Genomic DNA, 14,386 nt, shown 5'->3' with positions numbered 1-14,386 from the left:
TGAGTACCAAAAGCCCATATAGCCTTTCTTAACATCTGCATTTATTAACATATAAGGAACATCAAACAAAATCTGCAGAGCTCTGTCATTGACAAAATAAAATAAAGACATCTCAGTTACCACAGGGAACAGTGAAGATGTCAGGAATGTCACTACTTTGTTCATGACAAGCTGAAGGAAGTTATCTTTTTTAAGCCTGGAAATCCAGGTTAATGATGAAACTGAATTCAAGATCAAACACTTTTCTGTCTAGAAACTGCAGATCTTGTGCCTGTTTGGTTACACGTGTTTATAGTCTTAGGCATCACAGCACGTATGAATGGAGCACCTGCTCTGGAGTTTTGATAGATCTGATTCTCTCCTGCAATTGCTTTCTTAACCCACATTTATGATATTATCAATCAGGGTTTTTTTTTCCAGGATTTATCCACTCCCAGCCTTCTCCCATAAATGCAGCAGAAGGAAAAGAAGTGTTTTTCATATGTAGCACATCCACATCTTCTGAATGCACTCTTGGTGCATGTTTACTTGCTGGGAAATGCAAAGCTGGAAAGTGGGTGTCCTAACCACAGCTGGGGTAATGTGAAATGGGGAGGGCCTCTACAATGTCCCTGTAGGACAGGGAAAAGCAGAGGGCAAAAACATTGCCTTTATTAGTTAAATTAGATTGGAGTGATTACTTTGCTTTAAGATTGCAGCTCTGCTGCAAACCATGGTTGGCAAACAATCCTCAGTAGTTGCTGCAGTGGCTGTGAGAGAATCCAGCTCTGATATTTCCTTTAATGGTGCACTGAAATTTGCCCTTCTTTTCAGATTTCATCTTTGGCATCTATTTAAGTCCATTGCTTGCTTTTCTTAGACCCAGAGAAAGTCCTCTCCTGTGTCAGGTAAAGTTCCAAAATTAGACATCAGTGCCCCAGATGATTTCAGACTATGAACCTTCTATGACACCCTTCAGGTGAACACCCCAGAGTCCAGAATTTCCAATAGCTAAACAGGGAACAAGACGCAAGGCTGTCCTCTTTCATTTCCTCTCCACTCATTAGTCTCATTAGACAGCTGAGAAGCTTAATAAATGCCACTTAAGCTTGAGTAAAATCATCTCTGCATATTGGGGTCAGCAGGAGTCTCTTCGAGAGATGTGGAGTCCATGGTGAAAACTCATCCATGGACTTTGTTTTGGTTTAGAACTTAAAAAATTAGAATCACAGGCTGCAGCTGGGTCCATTAACCTTGATAAAGTATCCTCTCTGCTCACTGCAATCACATCTTCTCTCTTTTATCATAAGGATCATAAAAATGTGATTTGTCTCTCTTATTTTGACAGGTTTTATCCCACCTCCACTGATCTTTGGGGCTGGAATTGACTCCACGTGTCTGTTTTGGAGCACATTCTGTGGCGAGCAAGGAGCCTGTGCACTGTATGATAACGTGGTCTATAGATACCTTTATGTTAGTATTGCTATAGCCCTGAAGTCTTTTGCATTCATCTTGTACACAACCACCTGGCAGTGCTTGAGGAAAAACTATAAAAGGTACATCAAGAGCCACGAAGGTGGGCTCAGCACTAGTGAGTTTTTTGCCTCTACTCTCACACTAGACAATCTGGGGCGGGACTCGGTGCCCCAAAATCAATCACATAGGACAAAATTTATCTATAACCTTGAAGATCACGAGTGGTGTGAAAATATGGAGTCTGTTTTATAGTGATTGTGGAGGGGTGAACTTTATTAATAATACAAGGGTCCTTTTTAATAAAAGAAAGAAGAGAGTGAGAATGAAGAAACACAACTGCAAAACAACAATGGCAACACAGGAAACTTTGGTCTTTTCCTCCAAGTCAGACCCAGCCAGGATTCTTGAGAACAGCATCTTTTAACAGCATCACTTGTGAAAAATCCTGCAGGGTGATGGAGAAGGAGGGGAGCTGCTGTGGCTGGGTACCAGCCCCTTTGATGACAGTACGAGCGTCCAAGAAGGGCATCTGCAGGGGTTCATTGGAGAGCTTGGCAAATGGACAGGCTTGGGCACGAGGGATTGAGAAGGCAAGGTGGTAACTGCAATGCTGGGATAGGCATTTGTGTTTGCAAAGGAGGTTCCAGGGTTATGTGGAGCCCTGCAGCATGGGCTGAAGGGTCTGGGTGCTGCTCAATCCCCCTGCACTCTGTGATGGCAAAGAGTGCTGGAGTTGTTCCACCAGTCGCACTCTTATCACCAGCCACGAGGCCACAATAAATACCTTGAAGGCTGCTGGAAAGCTTCCAGGTGGTGAGCAGTGCTGTCAGAGATATCCGAGTCCTTCCAGCTGAGGAATATTCACAGCTCACAGCTCTGTGGCTGGCTGTGAATAGCTTGGATCTCTCAAACCCAGTAAAGTTCAAGACATTTGCTCACACTTGCCAAGCGTGCTGTCATTTTTAAAGGGGGATGAATTCCAAATACTTGTCTGTGTAGTCCTCTAGCAAGATTTTTTTTAAAACAACTTATTTTCAAAGCTGTGTTAAACCTTAAATCGCTGACGGTTTTCCATAGGGAGGATTTATTTATGCTAGTTTGGGGAAGGACCCTGGTTAATTCACCTAAACACAATGTGACTCAAGGGGTTTGTTTAATCCTCTGCGTTTTTTATCCATACGCCTTCATTCTAATATGCTACCAAGCCAATGAAGACACATAATATGTTTTTAAAAAAGAACGAATGCACTGTGTCTCTATAAAACCAATTGTCAGTTGGAGAATTATAGATAATATGATGATTTACATAATACAGTTTTTTTTTCATATTCTATGTGACTCAGTGAATACATATATATAGATGTATGAGGAGGCTGTTTATGTTCTCTCCAGTTTTTAAAGATATATATATATATAATTTGCAATCTAGAAATTGTGTGATGGATGTTTTCTTTAAAGTAAGTGTGTGAGCGCGCGCATGCGCGCGCGCGTGTGTGTGTGTACAAGATGAAAAGAATACTGACCTTAATCCTGCAGCCCTCACAATTGATTTTTTTTTTCACCTGAGAAATTCCGATGACTTCAGTGGAAGCCATGTGAGGAAGGTGGAATAATTCCGCCTCCTGGAGGCCATGTTTTGCCTTTAGATGTGCAAATAGTATTCCCATGGAAGGCTGGGTTATGGGAGCAGAGGCTGGCCAGCATTGAGCACCTCTGAAATTTTCATTCAGATCCTCAAGAGGTATCCATGCAGGAACAGAGCTGGCTTTGCTTTTACAATGCAGTCTTATCTAAGCCTGCAAATATCATGGGGAAGCTTTCATCTGATTTCAAGAAGCATTGGATCAGGCTTATTTTGCATGCATTTTTTTCTTTTCCAAAAAAAATCCTGCTGGGAAGCAATACAACTAGGTTGTGTTTGATGAGTTTCACCTGGGAACCAGACCCATTTCCAATGGACTAAATGTCAGAAGGGTTAGCATCATAATCAAAAAGCTCTCTTTTTTTTGTCTGTTTGTATTTTGAAGCTGTTGTGAACTTGCAGATGTTTGAAGAAGTAACCTGGCATGTTGAATCTAATGCTAGATGTCACTTGCGTGGAGCTGATCTTCCCAAGTCCTTGTCCATTGCTGGCAGTGGACACCCCAGGGCTGGCAAAATTAACAGGGGTTGACAACTTGTCACTCATGTTCAACACCCTTCGAGCAGACTTTGCTCTTATGCAGGCTTTGAAACATGGGTGTGGGATATCCAACTGCTTCCACTCAACTGATTTTACATGTGTGTTCATAATTTATGCACAGCATAAATGTTCAGCAACAATAAGGGCAAAAAAGAAAGGGGGGGGGAAGGGGTGTATCAAATAAACTCCACTGTGCCAAATACTTGACAAATAGTGTAACTGCATATATTTGATTCTTGGTTTGCAGCCATGTGTAAGAATCACTTGATTAATGAAGGAGCTTAAGAAAAAAACATTTATTAAGCTATGCAGTGCCATTGTTATGTTAGGTGGTAAATGATACATTCTAGCCCATTAGATTGGTTTTGTATATCCTGTCTGCTAAAATAGAGATAGTGCATCCATAAAACAGTGAATTTTAAAAAGGCACAGGGTGCATAACTGTTTCATAAAATATGTATAATTGTCAAGTATAAGCCTTTGAAATCATTCTGTGCAGTTCGCTTCATTCTGAGAATTTATTACCTAGATTGCTGTCTTTTCAAATGTTAGCTCATAATTTTATACTATACACACACATTCAGACTCAAACACAAATGTCACAGAATAGAACCTTTCTAAAAGCCTGATTGCTTGAAATTCTGTAACCCCTTTCAGAATTCCTTTTTTTTTCTCTCTGAAAGTCCAAGGTGAAGGACAATAGCATGCTGACATGATGCAAAACAAAATCTCAGTGTGTAAGAGCTGTGATTTGTCAGTATACTCAAAAACCCGCCTTAACTGGAGTTATAGAAACAGGAATCCAGGGCACGTACTTATTTTTTTTCTTCATTAATCTCTTCTCTTAATATATATGAGAAATACAGTTCAATCTGGTCACTTATACTATTTTAAAGCTGTAACATAAAATCCCTGCATGATTGTTGTTTTCTTTCTTTTGATAACGTGACTTCTGAAGAGCTCTCTTCCCATCTTTTTTTTTCTTTTCTTTTTTTTTTTTAAGGGTGTATCAGCTGCCTGCATGATGAGGGGCTTTACTGTCAGTGCTTTGGTACAGGTTTAAAAGCAGAGCTTTAGTTTAAAGAAAACACACAGATCAAAACCTTCATCCATCTCAGCAGGCTCTTTGGTTTGGTTTTTTTTTTTTCTGATTTCAAAACCACAAGCCAGTTTTGCCTGCAACCCAATTATTGTTATAGAATAACAAATGCAGAGTCTCAGATATCTTCCTACTTCCCAAATTGCAGCACATGCCTTTGCCTGTCAGCACTTCGCTTCCATCCCACAGCTGCCTTAAACATGCAAGAAAATAATGAACAAGGATGGAGTCAGAAAAATGCCCGTTCTTGGGAACAGGAACAGGGGTGTGGTCTGAGCTGTGCAAATCAGATCCCATGTTGGAATTTTTTTTCTCCATATTCAGGGGCATTGAAATTCAGGGTTTTGTTGAGACCTTGGTCTCAGCAGAAATGTTTTTTGGACATTTCCAAGCACTGTATTCCCTGCATGCCAGTCTGCTAAGGAATGGGATGTTGGAGATGTCAGATAGTTGAGATTAAGCAGTCTGTATGGATTGTCCCATTGCCTTGCATGACTTCAGGTTAGGGTTTCCTTTCCCTTGCACAGATACCACCTTGGCATAGCCCCAGTGGAATCAGAAGGGGTCCCCAACCCAAAACTGGTGCAGGTGACACTAAAATCGGTCCCATCGGTTTCTTTGCATCTTTGTTGAACAAGAGGAGGCATTTTCAGAACCTTCTTTTTAGACATGTAGAAATCCCACATTTTTCTGACTTAGCCCAGCACATCTTGGATGTGTAGCAGGACCGAAAAGGCCATCACCTGAATTCCCTTGACAACTTTCCATTCATTAGGAGTTCCACTCAGAGGCTCTACCACTGCCATACCCCAGCAAGATGCACTGTACTACTTAGTGCTGCTATTCTTAATCTCAGCTGGGTCTCACATTGCTGGGAAGGTGAAAAAGGAAAGATGCTGAGATGAATTAGCTTCAATTATCTGAGTTAGCCATGCTCCAAAATGCTTCAGAATTGAACTGACGGTTTGCAGACATTTGGAAAGTGATTGGAGTATTTCTAAAAGGCTGAGATGTGGTGGCACTTTTTTTTTTTTTTTTTTTTTTTTGTGGAAAAAAGCTGAATAAAACATAAGGGAATGAATAAGATTTGGAGTCCTTCCTATCCCCATCAGAGTTCTATGTTCACCAGAGACCTGTTGGAGGTAACGTACATCAGCTTTGTGTCTCAGTTGGACATAGGTTTTTTTTTATCCTTAAACAAGGTTTTGGGAGACAGAAAGGCAACTCCATCTTGTAACTAGCAGTTCCACTTGTGGTGGGCTCAGTATTTTCTCAAGGCTTGGACAATCTTGATGTAATGTTTGTTTTATTCTTAGCAGGTGATGGGAATTGTCAACTATTAAAGACATATGTGTTACAGGAGGTGAACTTCGTAGCGATGATAGGCTCTGAATGAGGACAGGATCAGTAGAGAACTGGCCTCGACCAGCACGGCTGCTGACCTGCTTCAGAATGAGCCCTTTGCCGGTCTCAGGCCCCACCTTTTATTGGCCCTTGATCTTTGAGCATGCGCACTTGGGCCAGCCTTAACTGGGCACAGGTGAGGCTGAGCACCGACTGAGCTCATTACTCGGCAGGTCCTGGCACCTGTTGCCTACATTTCCCCCCCCCCCCCCTTTTTTTTTTTTTTTTTTTTGTCTTTAAGTGGTTTTTGTGGATTTTTTTTTTTCTTTAAGGATTTTTGTTGGGTTTTTTTGTAAGTTTTTATGGGGAAAAGATGACCAATACGCAGAGATCTTAGTCGCGTGGTGCCTCGTTGTTCGGAGCTGGTAGTGCTGGTCTGGTCGGGGCAGGGCGTGTCCATTTGCTGGGCACCCAGAGAGGTCCAGAGTCCGTGGAGACACAGCTGTACCCTCTCCCGGTGAACCGCAATGGCCTTGGCCCTATCCATTGTCCTGTCGTCGGTTCTTTGTAATAAATCTGGATTTCAGGCATGCTGATGACTTTTTGTGATGAATAATGGAGGAGGATGGGTGGCTCTTGGGAGTCGCGGCTTAGGCTCAGATAGTTTAGAGTAAAGAGTACTTTACTAAGCCACGTCTGTGGGTCCATCTGTTCGCTGTCCTTCTGTTTCTGTAAATATGTCTTCAGGGTGCGATTGGCTCTTTCTACGATCGCTTGCCCTGTAGACGAATGGGGGATTCCTGTGATATGTTTCACTACCCAGGTAGCGAAGAAATGTTTGAGCTTTGCGCCTGTGTAGGCCGGCACGTTGTCTGTTTTTATTACCTGGGGGATCCCCATGACAGCGAAGCAGTTGGTTAGATGACGGACCACGTGCAGAGCCTTCTCCCCCGTCTGAGCTGTTGCCCAGAGCATGCCTGAGAAGTTGTCGATGGTCACATGGACGTATTTCAGTCTTCCGAATTCCGGGACATGTGTTACGTCCATCTGCCAGATTTCTCCGGCTTGAAGCCCGCGTGGATTCACACCCATTCCCAGGGTAGGGCCAAATTGTGCGCATTGTGGGCAGGCTTTGACGATGCCTTTTGCTTCATCCCAAGTGATGGAGAACATGCGCTTCAAGGCCCTGGTGTTTTGATGGAACAGGGAATGGCTGTTCTGGGCTTTGGCGAATTCGGAGACTGGATTTTGTATTCCTAAGCTGACTAAAGAGTCAGCTTTGGCATTCCCTTCCCCGAGGCCTAGTGCGGTCTTGTGGCTACGGATATGAATGATGCAGCATGGCTGTGTTCGAATTCTCAGTGCATGCTGCAACGATAGGAAGAGTTCCTGTAGCCTTTTGTTGGGCACTGGCTTAATAAGGACATCCTCAATACGGTTGGCGACTCCGACTGCGTATTGGGAGTCGGAGACGATGTTAATGGGGACCTGCTGCCATTGCGTCAAGGCCCAGATGATTGCGAGCAGTTCCAGGGTTTGCAGATTGTCCTCGGGGGTGCCTGGAATCAGATGCTGTTTCCACTGGCCTTTGTCCTTCCAGACGCAAGCGGCCAGTCTGGATCTTTTCCCAACATCTGTAAATACCGTTATGCCAGGCACTGGGCGCTCCGAGACAATCGGTTGCTCGAGCCACTGGAACTGGCTGATAGCCTGTAACCGCTGATGTTTTGGGCCATCATGACGCACCTCGCCGGGGTAAGCAAGTAGGGCGAGCTGTAGAGGCTCAGAGTGTTGCAACATCCAATCAAAGTCGGTGGTTCTGATTGGGATGCTGATCCACTCTGGTTCTTGGCCGTCTACTTCCAGGCAGCGCTGGCGTCCCTTCCGTATGAGGAGTGCTATAACTTCAGTCTTTTGCCATATGCCCTTCTGAGGCGTATGGGGAGGGAATAGCCATTCCAAAATGGTCATAGACTCTGATCTTGTAGAGTCTCGGTTAGGAGTCGGATTGGATTTGTATTCCCCAGATGTTCTTGTAGCCGTGAGGTCCTGCATAAGGAGAGCGAAGGGGAAGGAGGGGTGGTTGCATACCCACACTCCGATGGGGTGGTTGGCGTCTCACCGATCCGCATAGCCGGTTGTCAGCTTGTGGACGACCTGCTTCAAGGCGTTGGAGTGGTCCTCGGTCCAATCCACGAGTGCTCCTGGATGTGTACCCCGTAATAAGGACAAGAAGGGGTGGATGTCTGCATTGGTGAGACCTATAATGGGTCTAACCCATTGTAGTTCGCCCACTAATTTTTGGGCGTCATTCAGTGTTTTAACTGAATGGACTACCTCTAATTTTTGAGGTCTCACCATAGCATCAGTTACCTTCCACCCTAAGTAGCTCCAAGGTGACTTCCATTGAATTTTTTCCAGAGCTACGATTAGTCCTTTGGTCTTGAGCTGATCGGTCAAGACCTGGCTGATGTTTTCGGGGAACGGAGCTTGCTGACAAAATAAGATGTCGTCCATATAATGATAAATTATTGTATCCGGCATCGTATTTCTAATCGGCGCGAGCGCCCATGCCACATATGATTGACATATGGTCGGGGAATTCTTCATTCCCTGTGGCAGAACCACCCACTCGTATCGCTTCGCTGGTTCACTTTTGTTAACCGATGGAATCGTGAACGCAAAGCGAGCAGTGTCCTCACGATTTAGGGGAATAGTAAAGAAGCAGTCTTTTAAATCCATGACCAGAAGATGCCAGCCTCTAGGTAGCATGGTAAGCAGGGGCAGCCCAGGTTGGAGGGCGCCCACTGGCCACATCTGGTCATTGATTTTCCGTAAATCCTGTATTAATCGCCACTTGCCCGACTTTTTTGGAACTACGAAGATGGGCGTGTTCCACAGGCTCATGGACGGCTGGATGTGTCCAGCATCTAGCTGTTCTTTTATCAGGCGATTTGCTACGATTAGCCACTCCTTGGAAAGGGGCCACTGCTCTACCCAGACAGGGGTATCCGACTTCCAACGGAGTCTGGGGGTCAGCGGCATGTCAGCAGTGGCCCTTAGTGAAAATTTTGGGAGGGTTGGGTGGGTTCAGGGATAGTCAGGATGGCTCCTATCTGGCTCATCACATCCCGACCAACCAACCCTCCAAGCTGGCCGGGCAAGGGTAACACATATGGTCTCACAGTTACCACTTGCCCTTCTGGGAATTTAATTTGGACAGGTTGGTGCGCTTGTAGGGGGGTGGAGCCGCCACCTATCCCCTGAACGGCGTTAGAAGCTGCAATGAGCTTCCATTTTCGAGGCCAGATATTTTTGCTAATGATAGTGACGTCGGCTCCTGTATCTAGCATTACAGGGAGGGTTTTTACCTCTTTGCCGATCGTCATCTGTACATTTATAATCGGCCTTGATCTCATCTGTTGTACCAGGGTTACTACGGTGTCTCCAGATGAGCCAAAGGCCCGATTGCCTCTCGCCGTTTTAGCGTTCTTCCCGAGGTCCAGTTTTGGAAGCGGGACTAGCTGTGCTAGTCGGGTCCCTGCCTTAATTACCAGGGGGGGATTTAACGTAAAGCACATTATTCTTATTTCCCCCGTGGAGTCGGCATCTATGACCCCTGGAAGCACTACTAGTCCCGCCAGACCTGAGGAAGAGCGACCTAGTAACAGAGCACCAACCTTAGAATCTTCGTGAAGTATTGGTCCGTATGTATTCGTTGGGATCGCATGGACGGCCGTAGTTGATAACGTGACGTCTATTGCAGATTGTAAATCGTACCTGATGCTTCCCCGGGTTGCCGGGACAGGGAGGTGGCATATAGCGCCGGCCCCGCCATTTGTGTCCCTGCGCGGGGGCCCCTCGGCTGTTCCTGCCGTTTTTTTGAAACCAGCAGGCCGCGTCGTTGTGGGATGCTGACTGGCAGCGGTTGCACCAGACGATCGCGGAGCAATTTCGTCGGTTGTGTCCTCATGCATGGCATCGTGGACAGACCGGGTTGGATTGTCGTTGACCGTTCGCGCGGTTGCGCTGAATTCGACGATCACGTCTTCCATTGTTGGTCAGTTTCTGGGCTACCGCCGCGAGGAGCTGATGGGTTGGTTCCAGCGCGGCTGCGAAAGCACCAGCCATCCCTTGGTGTTGCTGGTGCTGAGACGCCCTGGCGGCGACATCCAGCATGTCGGATACCGACGCTGTTCTTGGCAGTGTCAAGAGTAGTGCTTTCAGTTTGGGATTCGCATTCTCGAACGCCAATAATTTAAACATGGACTCGCGCTGATCGGTCGTCAAATCCGACTGAGCCGTGACTGATTGCCACAGCCGGTCAACAAAATTCTGAAAGGGTTCATTCGGCCCTTGCTTCACGTTAGTAAATGATGGTCCGGGGTGCGGTTCTGGTACTGCATAGAGTGCCTGGCGTGCCAGGCTTGCCGCGGCATGGTGGAGCTCGCGCGGATATTGCAGCTGCATGTCGATTTCTGCAGAGCGTCCAGAGCCGGTGAGCATTTCTGCCGTGATACCCGCTAGCGGATCTCCGGGTGCCCTAGCGCGGTTTACCTCCGCCGCAGCGAGGCGTTCCCACTCCCTTAACCAGATGAACTGCTGGGAGGGGGTTAATAGGTATCTGGCTAGGCTGCGGCAGTCGTAGGGGCTGTTTGTGTCGGATGTAAACAGCCAGTCCAGGACGGCCCGGCCGCTCTCCGATCTTAGCCCCTGCTCTTTGATCACCTTCCACGCCTGCTGCAAGGTCTTCCACGAATGCTGCTCAAAAATCGGTTGGCCGTTCGCGTCCTGCAGCACGGGGCACGCAACAGTGGTGGGCTCCCACTCGCCTTCCAGAATGGCATCCCGGATGATACCAGACCATCGCCCTGGGCGGCCGGTAGTAGCGCCCTGGGCGTTTTGCAGTCGCCGCAGCGGGGTCGGGGCATCATCCTCGTCATCCGTCAGGGTGGGTGGGTCCCTGTACTGCTGAAAGGCTGGGTTTTGATCGAAGTCTTTTTTTTTTTCAATCAGTTGTACGGCACGAGCAACCTGGTTTTGCAGGGCCGATATTTTGTCTTCCAGTGCCGATATTACTGCCGGTTGAAGGGTTGCCTCTTTCTCTGCGGCCTTTCGTGGGGCTGGAGGCGGCGCCGGGGATGTCTCTCTGCAGCAGCCGGATGTGCTGCACGCCGCGGTTTCCGCCTCGTTATTTTTTGGTGTCTCTTCTGGGCCGATATCCGACAGGAATTCAGCCACGCTTTTGTGGGGCTTCCCCGTCATGCCCTTTATGGCGGGCTTGCCAGTGTTCAACCCCAGACACACGTTTTATTATGTCTTCCTCGGCGGGTGGTGCCGAGGGAGTCACGGCGGGTACATTTTCGGGTGTTAGTTCCTCAAGAGGTGGTGCCGAGGGGATCACCGCGGGCACTTCCCTGGGGGGGAACGCCTCAGTTTTTTGTAATGGAGTTGTGGCAGTGGCGAGTGCCGCCTCCACCTCGATTTTCATCACCGCCAGTAACCTGCATACAACCCTCCAGGTGTTATCGGCGCCGACGATGTCGCCGTTAATTTCTTTTGTATTGAGGTCCACCAGTAGATCATAAACCTCTTCCCATAAGTCCCGGGCTCTAGCAGGACCCGGAGAGCCAAGGAGTTCCTGGCTCTCTGCCTGTGCCACAATTTTTTCGGTGGCGGCAGCTTCAGTGGGTTTGCTGGCAGTAAGACCCATCTTTTTATTTCGACAAAAAAAAGGCTTAGCAATATAAGTAACAAGAGAAAAAGGGGTTTCTCTTACCCTAATTTCTCGAGTTCTGGTTGAAAGTCGAGAAGTTCACTCGGAGAAGATGGTTTAGATGGGAGTCTATGCCCGCATTCTCCACCAGATGTTACAGGAGGTGAACTTCGTAGCGATGATAGGCTCTGAATGAGGACAGGATCAGTAGAGAACTGGCCTCGACCAGCACGGCTGCTGACCTGCTTCAGAATGAGCCCTTTGCCGGTCTCAGGCCCCACCTTTTATTGGCCCTTGATCTTTGAGCATGCACACTTGGGCCAGCCTTAACTGGGCACAGGTGAGGCTGAGCACCGACTGAGCTCATTACTCGGCAGGTCCTGGCACCTGTTGCCTACACATATGCAAATGCTTCACTGGACTGATGTGATAACAGCTTGGTTCCTTTACTCACCAGGGATTCCAGACTTCCTCTCACTCTGCCTTTAGACACAGCCATGCTCATCTAGCCACCAAATTCCACATGAACTGTCTTTGAAGGTTTGCTGTTGATCTCTCTCTAGATCTGCTTAATGCCTGCAAAGTTCACAGGCTTTCTGTGTGTAGGGCAGAGCACCCCTGGACATAAGCAATAATACAGATCAGTTCCCATTTGCATTAGTTTTTCCTTTCTTACCTAAAATCTGAGTTCACCTCTCAGCATCCTGTGCTGCTTCTCTGACTTGCCTTTTTTTTTTTTTTTTTTTTTTTCTGGCAGCAGCTCCAGGACATTGAATATTCTCCTTTCCTTCCAACATGACCCCCTCCCCTCCCCACAAAGCAGTCAAAATACAACTGATGTGAATGTGGGCAGCAATTTATTAAGACTGTTAGTGGTTTGATGGGAGCCTTTGGCATGAGCCAGGTTCAGCTTCAGTTATCTGATTGTGGAGATTGATCCAAGGAGGGAAGGAACAACCAGGGCACTGGGACTGAGCCTCCTGGAGACTCTGAAAGTATTATCCACCCTTCAGTGCTGCTGGATAGACCTACCTGCCCTGCCTCCTTCAGCCCCATGGTTTGTAGGCATTTCTTCCAAACCAACCAACAGCTGCCATCCTCCAGCTACAGTTCTTCCTTCCTCCCAATGGCAAAGCACAACATGGCTCTACCAAGTCAATATGAGGTATTTGGAGTTATTGACAGGCATTTGAATTCGCCTGGGATGCCAGCAGGTCTCACTTTGTATTACATGTGCTCAAAATGTTATTGTTCTGGTTTTATGCACTAAATCTATTGCTTTTAGCCTGCAAGTGATGTTTTCTATTATTCCTATGAGTTTCTAGCCAGTCTGAGTCTTAATACAATTGCTTCACTGAAAAATGGCCTTTCAGCAGTTCTCCGACGTTAGGTATTTTGTTATTAACTGGTGATACCAAGTAAAATCTTTGGGCATTGTCTGTTCCCTGAATCCGGTGGAGCAGAAGGAGGCTTTGTCTCCTTAGGAGCACTACATGGGTTTTCTCTGACAGAGTATAAACATGGACTGCTTTTCTTGCAGCTTCAGTCTTGCCACAGCTGCTCGGCAGTGAGCATCCCTCAATCCTGAGAGGACATGGGGGATACAGGAGAAACCTTCTGGACATAAGAATCCATTTCAATGGCTGCAAGAGTTGGGGCTGTAGGATGTACATAACCTCTGTGCTGTTTCACTTGTCAAAACCTCGCTTCAGGGTCTCTTTGCTGAACGTGGTGACTGCAGGATGGGGTCTTTGGGATACTACGAGTTCCCTCCCCCCACTTTGTTCAGATGAAGTGCAGCAGAGCAGAGGGTCACACCCCAGGAAGGAAAAGATTTGCAATACCCTGGCAGTTTGTAGTGCTGGGCTTGTTCTATACAGACTGGGTGTCTGCAAATGGCAGAAAGCAATAAAAAACTTGTCTAGTCCAACTCAGCAAATAATATATAGCAACTTTATAAATGATTTTTCACTTTTGTGTCTTCCTTGCGATTTGCCGAGAAAACCAAGAAAATGTCTCCAGTGTATTTGCAAGGTCCTTTCAGCATATCTGTGGTCTGGAGGGTTTGGAAAAGCTTTCTTATAAATCATATGTGTTGGTTTGTTCTGACTGACCATAGAAATCACAAGGGATATTTTTTTCTGCTCCCTGAGCTCCCTAGGCTGGAATTTTCTCATCGGTGTAAATACTTAGTTCAGAAGTATATGATTAGGAATTGAGTGAGAGGATCCTTGCTCGTTGCCAATGGGCAGCACGCCACTGGACATACCCTGCTCCAAGACAGCCAAAGGGCTGGCTTCCCACTCCCAGTCCACTTTCCAGGAATATTCTCTCACAGATGCTTGAAATTCTCTGCTTCTCCCAGCGTTCCTACCGCTTAATGCATCCATTTGAGTAATTACTGAAAGCAAACACAAGAAGGGTATGAACTGAGACAAAACCGAATCGGTATTAAGGTGAAGCAGGTGGTGCAAATTTTATTTGCTATGTTTGCAGAGTTGTTAGAGCAGCAGTAAAAATCTCCTGGGAATCAGTCACATACGTCTGAACGTATTTTAGTTCTTTGCAACTGAATTGCTGATTGGTAGGA

The 14,386-nt window shown here is 46.6% G+C and overlaps 1 protein-coding gene across 2 annotated transcripts in view; it reads left to right on the top strand.

Annotated features, from left to right (window-relative positions):
- Positions 1 to 4,126, top strand: part of SLCO3A1 (solute carrier organic anion transporter family member 3A1) — a 132,792-nt gene extending 128,666 nt beyond the window's left edge. For both annotated transcript variants that reach the window (XM_071754288.1, XM_071754287.1), the window contains one exon: positions 1,328 to 4,126. In XM_071754288.1, the coding sequence (XP_071610389.1) occupies positions 1,328 to 1,707 (380 nt within the window). In that variant the 3' untranslated portion in view covers positions 1,708 to 4,126. The remainder of the gene's footprint in view (positions 1 to 1,327) is intronic.
- The last annotated feature ends 10,260 nt before the right edge of the window (positions 4,127 to 14,386 follow it).

This window comes from Heliangelus exortis, chromosome 11 (genome assembly GCF_036169615.1).
Source record: "Heliangelus exortis chromosome 11, bHelExo1.hap1, whole genome shotgun sequence".
NCBI classification, from domain to species: domain Eukaryota; kingdom Metazoa; phylum Chordata; class Aves; order Apodiformes; family Trochilidae; genus Heliangelus; species Heliangelus exortis.
The sequence above is the reverse complement of the archived record's forward strand: the minus strand, read 5'-3'. Positions and strand labels throughout refer to the sequence as shown.